General features: G+C 37.5%; 1 protein-coding gene across 3 annotated transcripts in view; it reads left to right on the forward strand.

The window, feature by feature from the left end:
* Positions 1 to 403: 403 nt before the first annotated feature.
* RASSF6 (Ras association domain family member 6) overlaps positions 404 to 17,206 on the forward strand; it is a 53,325-nt gene continuing 36,522 nt past the window's right edge. For 2 of the 3 annotated variants that reach the window (XM_006770650.2, XM_015568413.1), the window contains exons 1-2: positions 404 to 528; positions 12,033 to 12,131. In XM_006770650.2, the coding sequence (XP_006770713.1) occupies positions 12,067 to 12,131 (65 nt within the window). In that variant the 5' untranslated portion in view covers positions 404 to 528; positions 12,033 to 12,066. Of the gene's footprint in view, positions 529 to 549; positions 625 to 12,032; positions 12,132 to 17,206 lie in introns of those variants that run through there. The other variant, XM_006770651.2, reaches the window with a different exon arrangement.

Consider the following 17,206-nt stretch of genomic DNA (forward strand, 5'->3'; position numbering starts at 1 on the left):
GGTTGTGGGTTCGATTTCCGGTAAGAGCATGTAGGGAAGGTGATCTCTCTCTCTCTCTCTCTCTCTCTCTTCCCCTCCCTTTTCTTCTCTCAAAAAGAAAAGAAATAATGACATTAAGTCTTAGTTGGTGTCATTTCTTACATGGACTATTTCTCTATAATCTGGATAGACTAGAAAATAGAGTAGAATCAATCAAACTCAGTGGTTAAAGTGTTAATCAGGGTGTCAGTTCACTTCTCCTCAAAATGTGTGACAGGGAGCAAAGGAGTGTGTCTATCAGCTGATCCTAAGAAAGAAAGTAAACACTCCCAACATGCACTGAGGCACAGGGAGTGGCTCAGGTTTCTGACATTTCCCTGCGGTGGTGAAAGGAAGTAATAATTAACTACCAGATTCTGGAGTTGATGACCTTGTGTGAGTGAGTGTGTGTGTGTGTGTAGGACTGCCGGGAGCAGAACCCAGCGGTGTGCAGGTGAGCCTGTGCACCCCTCCTCCCACACTTGGCACGGACCTGGACCTCCAGGACAGGTGAGTGAGCGCTGGCTTTCCGACAATCAGACAATCAGAGTTTGTGGCCCAGCAGGGAAACAAACTGACGCAACCAAGTTCAGCCCAACAATTAAGGTAAAAAGGTTCCTTCTGCTCTCGGTGTGAATAACAGGTGAAACGGACATTACTTTTCCTCTTGATTTTTTTTTAGAATGTTCTTTCCTGACCAAGTTATGCCTGTGAAGAGAGGGAAAAGGAGGGAAGGAGAGGGAGAAGTATGGAGGTTAGTGTGGCCACTGTGAAAAGAGGGAAAAGGAGGGAAGGAGAGGGAGGTATGGAGGTGAGCGTGGCCACTGAGCCCCTCCTCCCTTAGCTTCAGGGAAATAGCTCAGTGAGCACTGGACCTGGAATTGTGCTTACTCTCCAGAGATCCTGGACTCTTGGCATGACATCCTCCTGTCCCTGAGCGTTCTTGTGGTTACAGTGTTGTATTGAATCAGGTGGCATGGAAGGTATTTTAAATAGAGGGTTCAAACCTAGCCTGTTTGGCTCAGTGGATAGAGCGTCAACTTCCAGACTGAAAGGTCCCAGGTTTGATTCCTGTCTAAGGGCACATAGGTGAGATCTGGGCAGGATGTGTGGAGGAGGCAACCAATTGATGTGACTCTCACATGGATGATTTTTTTTCTCTCTCCGTCTCCCCCTCTTCCATTCCCTCTAAAAATCAATGGAAAAATACCCTCAGGTGAAGATTAACAAAAATGAAATAAATAAATAAATAAAGGGTTCAGTCAGCTAAGCTTTTGTTTCCACAAAGCTACATAAATGTAACCCCCCACCCCAAAAAAAAGTGCAAAGGATTTCTGATATAATTTAAGACTGTACCAAACAATGAAAGAATAATCGTAATTAATTACCCGGGAGGCCATGAGTTAAGGATAACATTCTGAGGCAGGAGAGCCATAGGTTCAAGTCCTTGCTTTGCCACTTAGTATTTTGTTCCATAGCAAGTTAACTTATCTAAGCCTCAGTTTGTCATCTCTAAAAGTGAGCATCCTAACAGGAGCTGCCAATAGGTCTTTGATGAGCACTAAACACTGAGCAAGTATTCCATAAATGTGGCCTCTTATTAGCCAAAAGGGCCAGATCAGGAAGCAGGAGCTGAGCAGGGGAGACCAGACATTGTGGATCCAGGACCTGTGAGCAGATGGCAGGTGGGAAAATCATTGCCTTTCTTAGTAGCAAGGATGTTATCTGGCTTCTTGCCATTTTTCAAATAGAGTAGATGGTGGTAAATTCAAACTTATTTGCTACTCAGTCAATTTTACTTTGGAAAAGTCACATGTATATTCATCTGTTATTTCTAAAACTAAAGTGTAATTTTAATAGGAGCACTTTACACAGTCCCATCTTGTGGAACCCCTGATGTTATCTGAGTTTGGTAAAAGAGATTGCCCCTTGAATAACTTGGAGAAAATTAGACCATAAGATTCCATGACCTTACATTGTAGTACATATTGTATTGTTTGTATTGAAGTGATGTAGACTTTCATTTGTGTTGATGGCCAATATATATAAAAGAATGATACCTGTTTTTTTGTTGGTCGTTGCCTCTTAAACTTAAGTTATAGGCAAGGCACCTTATTTTTTGAAATTTTATTTAAAGGGAACTTTTGTTAATATTGCTGTTAGTGTTTTTTTATAGAGATTTTTTAAAAAAAATTTTTTTTAATTTTTGAGAGGGAAAGGGGCAGACATTGATTGGTTGCTTCTGTATGTCCCTTGACTGGGGATCAAACCCGAACCAGCCACCTTTCAGTGTAAGGGACAATGCTCCAACCAACGGAGCTGCACCAGCCAGGGCAACATTGCTGTGAGTTTTATTAATGTTGATAACTTTGAGGAAGACAGACTTAGTTGCTATGACTAGCAAAGTGTTTCCATTGATGAAATGTTATCCTTTTATTTTACTAATATAAAACATTTAAGTGATTTGTAGTCAATCCTATTCATCATTTTTATTTTTTTTTTTTTTGGTGAATGCTAATATTACCTGACTTTGTAAATTTATTTTTTTAAGGAATAGTTGTTACACAATCTTATATTAGTCTTGTTAGTTTCAGGTATACAATAGTGATTTGACATTTTTAGACCTTACAAGTGACCACCCTACTATCCTAGTAATCATCTGTCACTATGTAAATTTATGCAATAATATTAACTACATTCCCCTTCACTTTTTTCACCCATTCCCCCAACCACTTCCTCTGGTAACTGTCACTTTGGTCTCTGTTTTTATGAGTCTGCTTTTGTTTTGTTTTGCTTTACATTCCACACATGTGTGAAACTATATAGTATTTATCTTCCTCTGCCTCACATTTCACGTAGCATAATACCCTCTAAATCCATTAATGTGTCATAAATGGTAAGATTCCATTATTTTGTTTAAAAAAATTGTTATTGATTTCAGAGAGGAAGGGAGTGAGAGAGATAGAAACATCAATGATGAGAGAGAATCATTGATTGGCTGACTCCTGCGTGCTCCACACTGGGGATTGAGCCCACAACCCAGGCATATGCCCTGACCAGGAAATGAATTGTGATCTCCTGGTGTATATGTTGATACTCAACCACTGAGCCACACCAGCCTGGCCATTCCATTCTTGTTTATTGCTGCTTAATATTCCATTGTATATAAGGAGTGGGCATAAGTATGTTTACTGTTGTTCCTATGGACAAAGACATTATTGTTATGATTATTACAATAGTGAATAAACTCTGTTTCCTGTACTCACCACTCCAAATCTACTTTTTATCCATTCATCTATCAATGGACATGATTCTTTTTTCAAATTGTAGAGATAAAATTCTCCAATGTAATTACAATTGAATATGGACTGGAGAATTGTGAATAGAATTATAAAACCAACCAAACTGAACTTGGCTACATTATTGTCCTCTAGAGTCTGGTTGAACTTAGTGTGGTTTAGTTAAAAACTTACAAGAGTACTAAGTCCATTTAGAATAAATTTCAGTACTGGTATTTACTAAACATTTTTCAAAGCAGGAATATGCTTTTACGCTGAATAGATATTGTTAGTGCTGGAGTCGCCGAAGGAGGAACGCATAAGGCCAAAGTGGTAAGGGCTTATAAATTTATTAGGTCATCTGCATACCAGGTGGGCTGAGCCCCCAAAATGGTGCCAGCACCCAAAATTGGGAGTCAGAAGTTTTTAAGGGACTCTAGGTGGGCTTTTTCTGGGTGGAGAATTCCCTGTTCTGGTCCGAATCCTGGAAAGGTCCAGAGGGGAGAGATAATGGTCTTTGCAAGTGGAATGTGGTCTTAGCAAATGGAATGTGGTCTAAGCAAAAGGGAATGTCCATTGTGAAGTGGCCTGAAGGTCAGTTCCCAGGGGTGGGGTATCAATTCAATTATTTGATAAAACATAACAGAACTTCTTAAACCAAGTTATTTGATTTTATTTCTTAATAGGCATATGTCTCAACAATGTACAGTACCATCAATTGAAATTAATCTAGTTAACTATATTGGAGAATAACTTACTTGAAATTAACTTACTTAACTACATAATTGTAGGTAAATCTTCCTTGTTAAAGTCTGTTTTAGTATACATGTGTTTTTCTACTACTTCTAATGCATATAACATTTTAAGATAAACTATTAAATGTTTTCGGGATAGGAAGAGAGAGAGAGAAAGAGAGAGAGAGACAACCAACAGTAATTAAGAAAAAATTAAATTTTCAAATATATTCAAAATAGTATAACATGTAGGTAACATGTCTTTTTAACATGTAATTCAAAGATTTACATCTGATATTTGTTTTAACTGTGTAAAATAAGAAGCATAGTACACTTCCATTTGAAATAGAAATCTAATGCTAACAGTCAACTTACGTTACAAGCAGGTAGGGATTTTAGGGTTGTTATACATACATGGAGGAAAAAAAAGAAAAAGAAGTACATGGGCTTCATAGAAAAGTTTAGATTTTTAAAACATATTCAAGTATGGGTCAATTGAAAATACAGCCTCTGAGAAAGAACATCTTCTGAATATTCTCTTTGCAGCCAAGTCCAGGGTGAGAGAGGATTAGGCCCTGTTACAAAATTAAACTTATGTCTGTCAGAGCTATCAAATACTACATAGTGATTTCATCCCTTCATAACAGCATCTCAATACAAAACCAGTATTTCAGTTGTCTTTGTTTTAAGTGATGAGGGTACTATTTTAGTAGCTGAAATGATTAAAGACAACTTTTCATCATCATCATCCCAGGGCTAGTAAATGGAGCTCAAGAGAAGCGAGTGTCCCAATTCTTTTGTAGCCAACATATGAACAGGAAAGATGAGTCATGATGCCTGTGAAGCCACCTTAGAAAGTCCTCTTGGAAACTTAGATGAAGTAGGAAATCCTTGAGCTGGGCCACAGCAGCAATTCCAGCAGCTCCCTTCTAGGCTGTGCGCTGGTGAGATTCTTTGAGTCCTGACATGGCTTAAAGCTAGCCTGCTTCTTTTACTGCCCTTGCTTCCCTCACTTCCCCAGCACACGCTGGGGAGAACAAAGCATGTGGTCTTAGCACTGTGTAAATATGAAATAGACCATTAAAGGCTTGGCATTTCAAATTGGATTCTACTGGAACTGGGAGCAATGACATGGTCACATAGATGTCTGGTTGTTTGATCCACATCCTGTTTAGTGCTGTCTTAAATCCAAGTACTTTTTTGTTTATTTTTATCTCAAAACAAACATTTTTCTAGCTGCAATCAATATCACTTAATGAAATGATAGTTTAAGTAACCCAACTCTGAACTTTTGATCATCTCTGCAAATTAAATGCATTCTTTAGAAAAACTATGGAGACAAATGTTTCTCAGAATCCATACTTTTCTTGACTCTTTCGGATAATGGGTAGAATTGTAGTTTTGGGTTTTTTTTTAAAGATAATTGTATGTAGATCTTTTCTTCTCAACATTCTAAAATTATGACCATCTTGACACGAATCCAGGGCAGAGCTTAGAGAAAAATTTATTTTCTTTATAGCTTTATTTTGGAACTGAATACATATTTGTAACTTTCTATTGCCTCTTCAAGCTAAAACAATAATTTAAAAAATAACTTCATGTATATAGTCTTATTTAATAATTGAAATATACACTTGCTATTTCAATGTGTTACTTTATGTTTTTTTAATAACTTTTATGGTGTATGTTATATATTTTCCTTGTATATGATCTTAAAAGTGGCTATAAAATAAAAAAGAAAATAACTGTCATTCACCTTCAAAGCTCTCAATTTTAATGTTGCTTGAATATGCTTCCCCGTGTATTGAATATATTAATTATTTTGCATATGTTTTATCTATATACTTGTAAATACATATATACTCACTCTGGGTAATACAAAACTGAAATAAGCAATAATCCTGTTCAAAAGGAACAAATAGGCAAATTAAGTAAAATAAAATATATGACCCAGAAAGAGAAAGGAGTAGGTAATTAGAAAGCTGCAGATATTTTCCTGTGAAATGGCAGGAAAAATTTTCTTTGGCTGAGGATCCTAGGGAAGTTAGCACCTGTATTTTTTGTTTTAGTTCATTGTAAAATTATGACCATCTTGACACTGTATATCCACTGGCCTCGGGCATAAGGGACTACAGATGGAGATACAGGCTACACTTCCTGTGGTTAGTATGGATGTGTGTCCAAAGAAGGAACTTGTGGAATATTTGTTGCCTATACAAGTAACCATTTAATTAATCCATGTTTGGGCACAGGAGGGTAATTTAAATGAGTGGTCCATTTGAGTTCATTTCAGCTTGGATTCCCCTTCCATTGGCTTCCTTCTGGTAACTGGTCAGTGAGGGCAAGCCCACATCTAGGCAGGATGCAGAGCAGATGGAGAGAAACCATTGATGCTCTCTCATGCTCTCCGGTCTCTGCTGCCCACACACTCAGTGCTCCCGTTCTGCCTGCTCAGACCCATTCTACCTGGTTAGTCTCCCTCCTTCTCTGTGAAGCCCCCTAGGCCTTTCGACCTTAGACCTGCCTAGTACTCTCAGAACTGTTTATTTCTCCAGAGCTTAATTGCTGACCTATCTAATTGCTAATTGCTATCTTCTGAGCTCCACTTTGTCTGGACAAAATGAAAAAATAAATAACCATACTTATTAAATGAGTAATCTCATTTCATACACAATCTAAGTGAGTAAGCTCTGGCCCTAAGTAAAGTACGTAGATTTATAACAATTGCTTTCCTCCTCAAATTATATTTTATCAAAATAATGGCGAATGTCCAAAGTAAGAATTCTAGGCTCCTATATAATTTTTTTTCTGTTTTCATAAATCCTCTCCATCTCTGCTAATCATAACCTCTGTGATCATCCTCTTAAGCCTTTTGAGGAAACTAGCTCAAAAATCTACCAAGTCTTCCTCATTTAAAAGATATGCACAAGGGCCCAACCAGATTTTAATTTGCTATGAATCGTGGTTAATGGAAGTGGAGAGGGAAAACTATCTGAATTCATGGATCTACTTATCACTTCAGCAATGAATAATACAGTGAGACTTTTACCAAGTCACATTTTTACCTTTCTGGTATTTAGACTGTTTGAATATTTTGCTTAGTCAATTTTTTAGATTCAGACATGGCCAATAGTATTTCCTATTTAATTAGCATATACCACCTAGGAACAAAAATTTATGCTGTTTCTATTTTATTCCCTAAATTCCATTCAATTGTCTTTCTTCCTAAGGTCAGAACTTTTGAAATTCTTTAATCCCATCTGAAATCTTCTGCTTTGGTTCAGCATAGATCATCCGTTTACAAGGCCGTTGTTTGCCCCCTTTAATGATGCCTTAGCTATTCGATGAATACAAATAGGAAGCTGTTGTGATGATTCTTTAGCCCATCACTGTCAGTTTGCACTTTGTGACTCTAAGGGGCTTCCATTGTGGTTCTCCAGTTCAAAATATCTCCAACTTCTAGTCTCAGCTAAAATGTCATTTTAACTGAGGTCTAGAAAAAGTTTATAAATCATTCTTAATCCTTTGGGCCATATCTGCAACTTTACATTCAGTCAGCCACTCAACAGGCATTAATGGAATTCCTTCCGTGTTCCATGCAAATTCCAATAGCTGGATGTACACAGGCAAATTTTCAAAAGCCCCTATTGTAAGAAACTAGTGTTGTAGTTAGAGAAGATGGACGACGTAAATAAATAAGATCCTTTCAGATATTGCTATGTAACTAGATCAAAATAATGTAAGAGTGATGGAGACTTGCTTATAGAAAGCCTCTGAGAGAAGAGACAGGGGCTGGATCTGCATGATGGGGGATGCTCCAACGAGGAGGAGCAGCAAGGATAAGTCCCCGGGGCAGGAATGAACATAGGGGTAATGGAAAACCAGAAAGAAGGCCAATGTAAGTGACATAGATTCAATAACGAAAATAATAAAGGAAGTGAATACTGAAGAGATTGGCAGGACCTCATGAGTAATCACAGGAAGGTTATACTTTATTCTAGTTCATTCTTGCAAGTCTTTGCAAGGTTTTAATCATAGGATGACAAAATCTGACTTGATCTTTGAAATTGCCGTTATGCTGTGTGAAGAATGGAATGTTGATCAGCATGTGGATGCAGGGAGACCAGTCAGGAGACAGATGAGATAATCTAGGAGAAAGGTGATGGTGGCTTGGCTCAAAGCGGTAGCTTTGGAAATAGGAGCTTTTGAGTTCAGGTTGTGTATGGAGATACAATCAATAGAACTTACTTCTGGATTGGAATCTGGTTATGATGGAAGAATTAAAAATAAGACTGACTGTTAAGTTTTTGTGCTTAATTGGGCAGATAGAGAAGACTTGTGGAGGTGGGAATTCTGAAGCATGGGAGAAAGTCAGTGGTTCTGTTTTGGCCAGGTTGATATTGAGATGGCTGTTAGACATCTAAAGAGAATAACTACATAGTTGAGCTCAGCAGAGAGGCTGTGCTGGAGATTAATTCAATTATCTGGAAGAAAGTGTAGATAGAGGGGATGGCCCAAAACATAAAAAGCCAGCATTTTGTGATTCTTAGAGAAGTCAGCAGAGGAGGCTAAAATAGTGAAGCCAATGAGACAGCAAGAAAATAAGGCAAGGTTGTTGTGACTACTTCAAAATACCTTAAAGATAAAAGTGTTTCAAAAGAAGAAAACAATCAACCTTGTCAAATGCTGCTACAAGGCAGAGAAAATGAACTATTGGAATGTAGGAGGAGAGGTGCAAGGAGAGATAAATTAAAGGAATAGATGATAACGAATCTGAATTCAGGAGGGGGAATGGTAGTGTTTGGACCTCAAGGTAACCACTGGGGAAATCTTACGAGGGTGCATCAATAACTTTTCTTTACTGGTGATTAGAATCACAAATCTAGAGGTAAAACTCGGGTTTTAGAAACAAGAGCAAGGGCTGTGTAACCAAACAACCCAGGCTAAATTCTGTGAACGAGAAACTGGGATTTACTAGTATTGGGATCATGGAGTGTGCTGTGTCTCTGACCCAAGGAAGCCTAAAATGCTCATGTAGTGTTTGACCTACAGAGTTAATTTGCCCAGTTTGCTAAGCTTCTGACCCCGGGGCTTGAGTCCTCGCCATGCTATGGAGAGTTCTCTTCTAAATGATGTGCTATCAGAGAGGATGACATTCCCATCTAGAGGAACACATTCTTAGCAAGAGGATATGAGTAGGCAAGACATAAATCAATAATAACAATACAAGGTCGAATGCAGAAAATGGCATCACAACAGTGTAGATAATAGGCTGTGGGAGATTTGATAAGGTCACACTTGATCAAGGACTAGAAGGAAGCAGAAATCTGGAGTGACAGGGGCCCTCTTGTACAAAGCAACTGGTAGAACACTCTGTGGTTTGAGATTTCATTAGACTTGAAGGCCTGGTGTTAAAGAAAAGCTTCAGTTTTAAGTTTGAAAAGTAGGTTTGAGTGGAATTGCAGAAAGCCTGAATGTCAAGTTAAGGGACTAGGGCTATATTTGTTTTGCTAAGAATGAGATCCCAGGAAAATTTGTGAACAAGAAGATGAAGTGAGATCAGAATGGTAAAAACATAATTAGAAACTCATCAACTATTCAGCTTAGAGACTATTACAATATGCCTGATGAAATGTGCTCATAGCATTCAAGTAGATGATAGAATTTCAAACTAACAATGTGCTATAAGGAAAAATATGCATCAGAAATGTTGTGAGAATGGCTGGGTTTTTTTTTTGTGGGGTTTCTTTTGTTTTGTTTTGTTTGTTTTGTTTTGGACAGCTAGTCTCCTGGAGGAAGAAAAACATGAAATGTTTTCCACACACCCTCTCCCAACCAAAATGCAAGATGGAATGACTAGAAATTATTATACTTAAAATCTCTGGTTATACCTTAATGCCACTTCTATGACAACCTAAAGGAGGATATTATTCATGTCTGACCACAGTTTCCAGAGCCTGAAGGAGACTTCAGTGATGTTACATCATAATCAACCCTGCGAGTCTGAGCTTGACCTGAGCTGCCTGAAAACTTAAAATTGTGTCTGCAGGAATTGGCAGGGTTCAGCCAGCTTGGATTTAATTTCTGTAATAGGAGGAATATGTTTCCTTGCACAGAATCTTACAGGAGAAAATTCTTTCTATAAATACTCCAAAAACTTACCAAATTGGTCCATCCTTCCTTGCATTGGGCCACTTATTCTGAAGTTTTTTAGTTTACCAAATATAGTTTTCTATTTTCTTCACACCTCCAGGATCTCTTCTCTATTGCAGCTATCTTGTATTCCCATGTTGCCACAAAAATTTCGCAAAATGCCTCATTTGAGACCCTAGAAGCCTTTGGGATTTAACATCTTCTTAAAGAAAACAACACGGCGCTGCTAAGTGAGCAGAAGTTTAAAACTGACTGATTTTTTCCCACAAGTCTCTGGAAATTTTATTTTAAAATATCATATCCACAAGACTTCTACATTTTTTCATACATTTCTGGAGATTTTACTATAAAATATAACCAGACAGTCTTCAGAAACATTGTTCTAGCTGGGCAGAATTTTTCATATGGCTTCTCATTTTTTCTTTTTATAATTATCAATAAAATGTAAGCTCTGTAGCAGCTTCAAACACTCCAAGCACACCTGGGCATTTATAGAGGGATGGAGCAGGAGGATAACTTTTAAATCACTAAAATCTGGTAGTGTTAGAACTGTGGATGAATTGAAAAATGAAAAAAAAATCTTCAGAGTGTATTCCAAATCAAATACTGAAAATTCAGAAGTAAGATTCTTTATAATGGTAGTAATGCCAGATTTGGATATACTGAGTACATTCCTTACAAAGAGTGTAGCTAAGACAGCCAGCAACCATACAGTTATTATCATCATAACTTTGATCCAGGATTCCACTCACAAATTTGCAAATCATTAGCATTAATCATGGGCCAACATTGGATTTTGTGTGATAACTTTCTTACAACTATTGCTCTGCCCTGTTTGCCTTTCTCTCTCTTTGTCTCTCTATCCCACAGTTGCCAGTTTTTCAGATTGATTACCAAAGGGAAGCCTACTTGTCAAGTTAATATGTTTGTGGTTTATCTGATATTTCTTCATATGTCCTCTTTATCATCTTTCATTAGAGATTGTCAAAATTAAATTGTTTGTTCTTCTTCCTTTACTACTATGTTCCCTAAATTATATGAAGAAAACAATTTTCAGTTTAAAATTAAAGATCATATCAAAAGAGACAAAATAGGTTTTTCTTAAAAGCACAGATTGAGTACTTAGAACAGAGGAAAACACCCAAGGATCTTAAAACTTAAGTGGTTTGGGGCTTGTGGGAGTGGGCAGGGAAGACAACATATTATTACTTGTTCCCAAAACAGATTACAAGCAATCATGAAAAAGAGCTTTGGAGGAGACCATTTAGCAACTCACTCAACATGAGTTGTAGTTAAACTCTGAACTCTAAGCTTATTTTCTTACAATTGAAGGCTTTGCAGAACATCTCATTTATCCTCAATATTAATTCCCTTCGACATAGAAAAAAATCCTTGAAAAGAATCTTAGCATGGACTGATTTATAGAAAAAAAAATTTAATCTATATAACCTTCTCCAAACTGCAAAAATGTTGGTGAAAAGGAAACAAACTAGAGGCCTTGAAGATATTCAGGCTGTGCTTCAAATGATCTGCTCCGTTACTGACTGAGGGTTTCAAGTGGAGGTAATAGCCTGCATACCTTGCTGGGATAGATGGTCGCAGGATTTTGAGAGAAGGTCTATAAACTGGCTCACATACAGAGTGTAAGACACATGGTAAAAAAGTATCTTCTCTTTGCTTTTCTCCCCAACCCAACCCTCATGCCCATACATGAAACACTACTTAAACACCCCCTCTCCTCAAATACTTTTACACACTAGGGACACAACAAGAAAATTCAATTTAAGTCAGAAACTGATTTATGAATGCATCACAGGTGCATGCCATTAATATTATTCTAATGTTTTAGGGTACCCATAGATGACCTCAAAAAGGGAGGAAAGATGACTATGATGCCCGACCAGTACTCTTCTTGGATCTTCGTCAATGAGAGGACATTCCTTACTGGGTAACTGTATATCTGTCTTATATGTTATTCTAGTTGCCAGTCATTTGTAGATTATACCCAGGCACTATGTCATTCTAAGCATGATATATCATTCATAAGATCAATAATATGAATCACCAGTTGAGACATTAAATAAGTTGAAGAAAGATGTTCCTATGGACTGCTAGACCATAGCCTTTCATGGAACAATCACTCATACTTCATAAATGGTGGTCTAATTTCACTAAAGGCTAAATTTTTATTTTAGTCATTGGTACGATTCTCAGAAGCCCAACACAGGGTCTCCTGTCCTCTCCTCTCTCTCTCTTGTCCTCAGGACACACTTCATTTTACTGTTCCCCATTAGGTTATGTAATATATGGCCAACACCCACAGCTATTTTCTTACCTATAGTAAATAGCATCTTATGTTGCTTTGGGAATAATAGAGGTTTAAAAATTATTAGAGAAAATATAAGAATTGAACTTCACTGAGCTAGAGCATGTCTTACAACAAAGAGAAACAAAGCCAAATAAATGAGGGGTGGAAGTGGATGTAAATGATGCAGGAATTGGAAATAGGAAATCATAGGGAACAAATGTGATCAAAAATGGAATTAAAGTCACGTGGAAGATAGCATGAGGTACAAGAAGTAGGAAGAAGACATAAAGTACAAGATAGTGGGTTCGTTTCTTAAATACTTAACTCCCTATGGACCAGTACTCTTCTTGATCCTGAGCACTTGGCAATGAACCAAACAAAGCCTTTACCTTGATGGATTTGCCTTTTTAAGAGGATTACAGTAGTCTCCCTTATGCACAGTTTCATTTTCCACAGTTTCAGTTACCTGCAATCTGAAAATGTTAAATGGAAACTTCCAGAAATAGCAGTTCATAAGTTTTAAATTGTTCACCAATCTGAGTAGTGTGATGAAATCTCACCATCCCACTCTGTTGTAGCTGAGACATGAATTATCCTTTTACTTAGCATATCTAGGCCATATAGGCTCCCTGCCCATAAGTCACTTAGTAGCGGCCTCAGTTATCAGATCCACTGTCAGGGTACCACAGTGTTTGTGTTCAAGTAGCCCTTATTTTATAGTAGCCCCCAAATACTGGATTAGTGATGCTGGCAACTCAGATATTCCAAAGAGAAGCCTTCAGTGCTTCCTTTAAAGTAAAGGTAAACATTCTTAATAAGAAAAAAAAAATTTATGCTGAGGTTGCTAAGATCTATAGTAAGAACAAATCTTCTATTCATGAAATTGCCTATTTTATAAATTAAACTTTATTATAGGTATGTGTGTATAGGAAAAACATAGTATGTACAGGGTTTGGTACTATCCACAGTTTCAGGCATCCACTGGGGGATCTCAGAATGTATCACCCATGGATAAGGGTGGACTACTGTACAGTCAATATGTTAAGATAAATGAGTAATGGTATATATTATTAGATGCTGAAAGGTATGAAGAATAAAAATAAAGCAGGAAAGCGAGTAGTGAGTGCTGGGAGTGGAGAGCAGGCAGGTGAGATTTCATGGAAGAAGCCAGGGAAGTCCTCAGTGAGGAAGTAACATTAGAATAAAACCTGATGAAGGTGCACAAGCCAGCTGTGTAGGTATCTGGCTGGGAGCATCCAGGCAAAGGGGACAGCAAGTTCACAGACCTAAGGCAGGCACGTGCCTGTAGGGGTGGCGAAAGCCAGTGGGGAGAAGTGAAGTAGGAAGGACAGTAGAAGCTGAAGTTAGAGACATAATGGGGCTAGACAAGGAGGGTCTCATAAGCCATTTTTAGACTTCGTCTTTCCCACTTACATGATGAGAAGCTATTGAAGGATATTGGGTACATGGATGACTGGATCAGTCTGACTATTAGGTTAAGAGAAGAATGAAGAAGAGACAAGAGTAGAAGCAGAGAAACTGTAGAGGAGCTGATAATATTCCAGGGTAGAAATGATAGTGCCTTGGACCAATGGAAGTGGAGGTAGAAAATAAAAGGTCAGATTCTGGTGATATTTTGAAAAAAGTGACAATAGGATTTCCTGAAGGTTTAGATGTGGGGTGTGAGAGAAAGAGAATAAACAAGGATTATTCCAAGGTTTTGGTTGAGAAAAATGGAGTTAAATTTTTCTGATTTTATAAAGACTATAAACGAGCAAGTTTGTGGTAGATCAGGAGTTCACCCCTAGACATGTTACATTTGTGAAGGAGTAAGATCAGCAAGGAAATAAGTATAAACAGAAAATTCCAGATCCAAGGTTGAAAGAGTGAAATGAAGTAAGAAAAAATAGGAAACAAGAAGACAAGGAAGAAGTATATTGGGTGAAAGTAAGAAGAATGGCTGTGGAGACTGAACAGAGAGGAAGAGCAGTATATATTTACTATATTACCCGTTACATATGTGTCATTCATAATATACATACTATGAATGACACCACTTTGAGATGTCAAAATAACTGAAGCATTGATGGACATACAAGGAAAAGAGGGAAACTGAGGAGTTGGGAAATGTAACTGAAACACTGATAATGAAGGTCAGAGAACATAACCAAAGGTCCTAGAGACTGGTAAGAGATGGCCCTGGTAACAAGATGAGCATTGTTGAGAGGACCTAAAAGATGACAGATTGGGAAGAGAAAAAGATAAGAAAAGGATTGAGTGATCTGCAAGATTAGCAGGGGTAAATTAGGTTCCAGGTAGATGGATGATGGAGAAGGTGGGAGGTTTTGAATAAAAAGTAAGAGGCTCCCAAGAGAATGACAGGAGGCAAAGAACAGGATGAGAGCCCAGGACAGCCCCAAGAAAGCCCCTATACATTTGCCTCCTCCCAAAGAAAATTACAGAAACAAGAGTGGTGTTTCCAAAGACAACAGCCCTAGGTCTGCCCCAGTGTTTCTTTTTGCCTGTATGCTTTCTGTGCAGCATAAGTTTAACCAACCACGAAAACAAATTCACCACACCAGGAGGGAGGTTCAGAGAAGGAAAAGTACAGAATATAAGAGAAGAATGTACAAACCCATGTACGCATTTTCCTGTTATTCAGCTCTGCATGACGCAGTTCAGCTCATAAAATCATGACTCCCATCTGCCCCGCCAGTATATTGCTAAACTACCCTGGGGGCCCACTCTCAGATTACAACCTCTGAGGCTACAACCATTGTCCCTTAGTTGATTTAAGCAGCCTTACCGCCTGAATTACCAAAGGAAACAGGTTCTTTCTCACTCAAACCTTTAGATTTGCCCTTGTGATCAGATTAAAACGCATCAGGTATCAGGTAACTTCAATACACTGTCTCTTGTTTGCACACTGTAGCATCAACCTCTCTTCCCTGACAAAACTTCAAGACAAATATAGAGAAGCTCCTGTGCTCTCCCTGACTCCTGTCTGCTCTTAGGGGTATTCCTATTCTGACTAATCCCCATCATTTGTATGCATGCATTTCTCTTTATTCTCTGGGTTCTTTATTCTCCTGGCCCTTTCTCTAAATAATAAAGTTTTCTTCCACCTTTCTAGAGTTTCTAGTTCAGTTCTAATAAGAGTTATGTCTATCTCACTGTAGCCATGACCAGCCAATGGTAATTTTTATACTGGATCACCACATCCCCTACTTTTGTTCGTCTCTGTAGTCACAGAATGAAAATCACAAATTTTAGCTGACATAGACACCTATTCCATACACTGATAGGTACCAAGTCAACCTCTGTTTCTTTTGGATTATTTTATTGTTTTCCAGTCTCAGCTTTTCACTTTCCCCATTTCCCCATAAAATCTTCTCTGAACTGCAGTAAGATTTTAATTAGCTTGTGTTAATTTTTCTTTTAAAATATGTATTTCCTAATTATGAAGTATGATTTTTGATAAATTATTATAATTTATATATTTAAATTAATCTATTATAATAATAAAAGTGTAACATGCTAATTAGACCCGACATCCTTCCAGATGACCTTCCGGACAAAGCTGAGGCGTTGGGGGCAAGGCAGAGGCAGCCACTACGGCTGTGGGTGCTGAGCCCATTGCACGAATTTTGTGCATTGGGCGCTTGTATAACTATAAAACAGAAAATATAGAAACATATAGATTGAAAAAATAAAGATTATTCATAACCTCAAAACCAAGGAAAAATATATACTGTTTAATTTGTCATATTCCACATCTTCTAATGACTCTATTTGCCATAGTTGAAGTCATACTGTATCTGTTTTACACATCTGGCATATATTAGAAATATTTTTATTTATTATTTAAAAATATTTCTAAAGATGATTTTAATCACATAGTATTCAATGATATAGAAGTATCATAATGTAATCATTCCTTTAATTTTGACCTTCAAGATGGCTCCAATTTTTTGAATACACATGAGCTATTTCACAGAAGTGGAATTACTGGATCAAAGAGTACAAATATATCTAATGTTATTGCTACAAAAATAGCAATAACATTATAGCTTTCTAAAAATCTTTGGTGACTTCTCTCACCAGCATCTTGCATCTCCTGACTTGTCTTTATTGTTTCATAACAAATGATTTCCTCTGATAGAATGTAAACCCTTTGAAGGTAAGCCCTAAGCATCTTTTGCATCCTGTTTCCCAGGTGGGGTACCTGGATGATTATAGGTGAAACATAGATAATTGACTTTTATTTGATCATTTATGGGAAATATCAGAAAAATATAATTAGCACATAAAAAATTTAGATTTCACAAACATTATTGCTCATGACAAATAAAACTTACTTAAAAGTGGAGTCAATTAGAAAAACATTGACAACAGATGATACTTGGGGTTAGCCAAAATCATGAAAGCAGTACATGATTAGTTTGATAGCATAGCCACGGCTCTCAGCCAGAATGTATTAATCACTTTCCTACAAAATAACCTTAATGTCAGCACTCTATAATAATATTTACCTCTGCAAATATTTTTTTAAATTTTCTTTTTTTAAAATATATTTTATTGATTTTTTACAGAGAGGAAGGGAGAGAGATAGTTAGAAACATCGATGAGAGAGAAACATCGATTAGCTGCCTCCTCCACATCTCCTACTGGGGATGTGCCCGCAACCCAGGCACATGCCCTTGACTGGAATCAAA

Source organism: Myotis davidii, unplaced genomic scaffold (assembly GCF_000327345.1).
Source record: "Myotis davidii unplaced genomic scaffold, ASM32734v1 scaffold905, whole genome shotgun sequence".
Classification (NCBI taxonomy): domain Eukaryota; kingdom Metazoa; phylum Chordata; class Mammalia; order Chiroptera; family Vespertilionidae; genus Myotis; species Myotis davidii.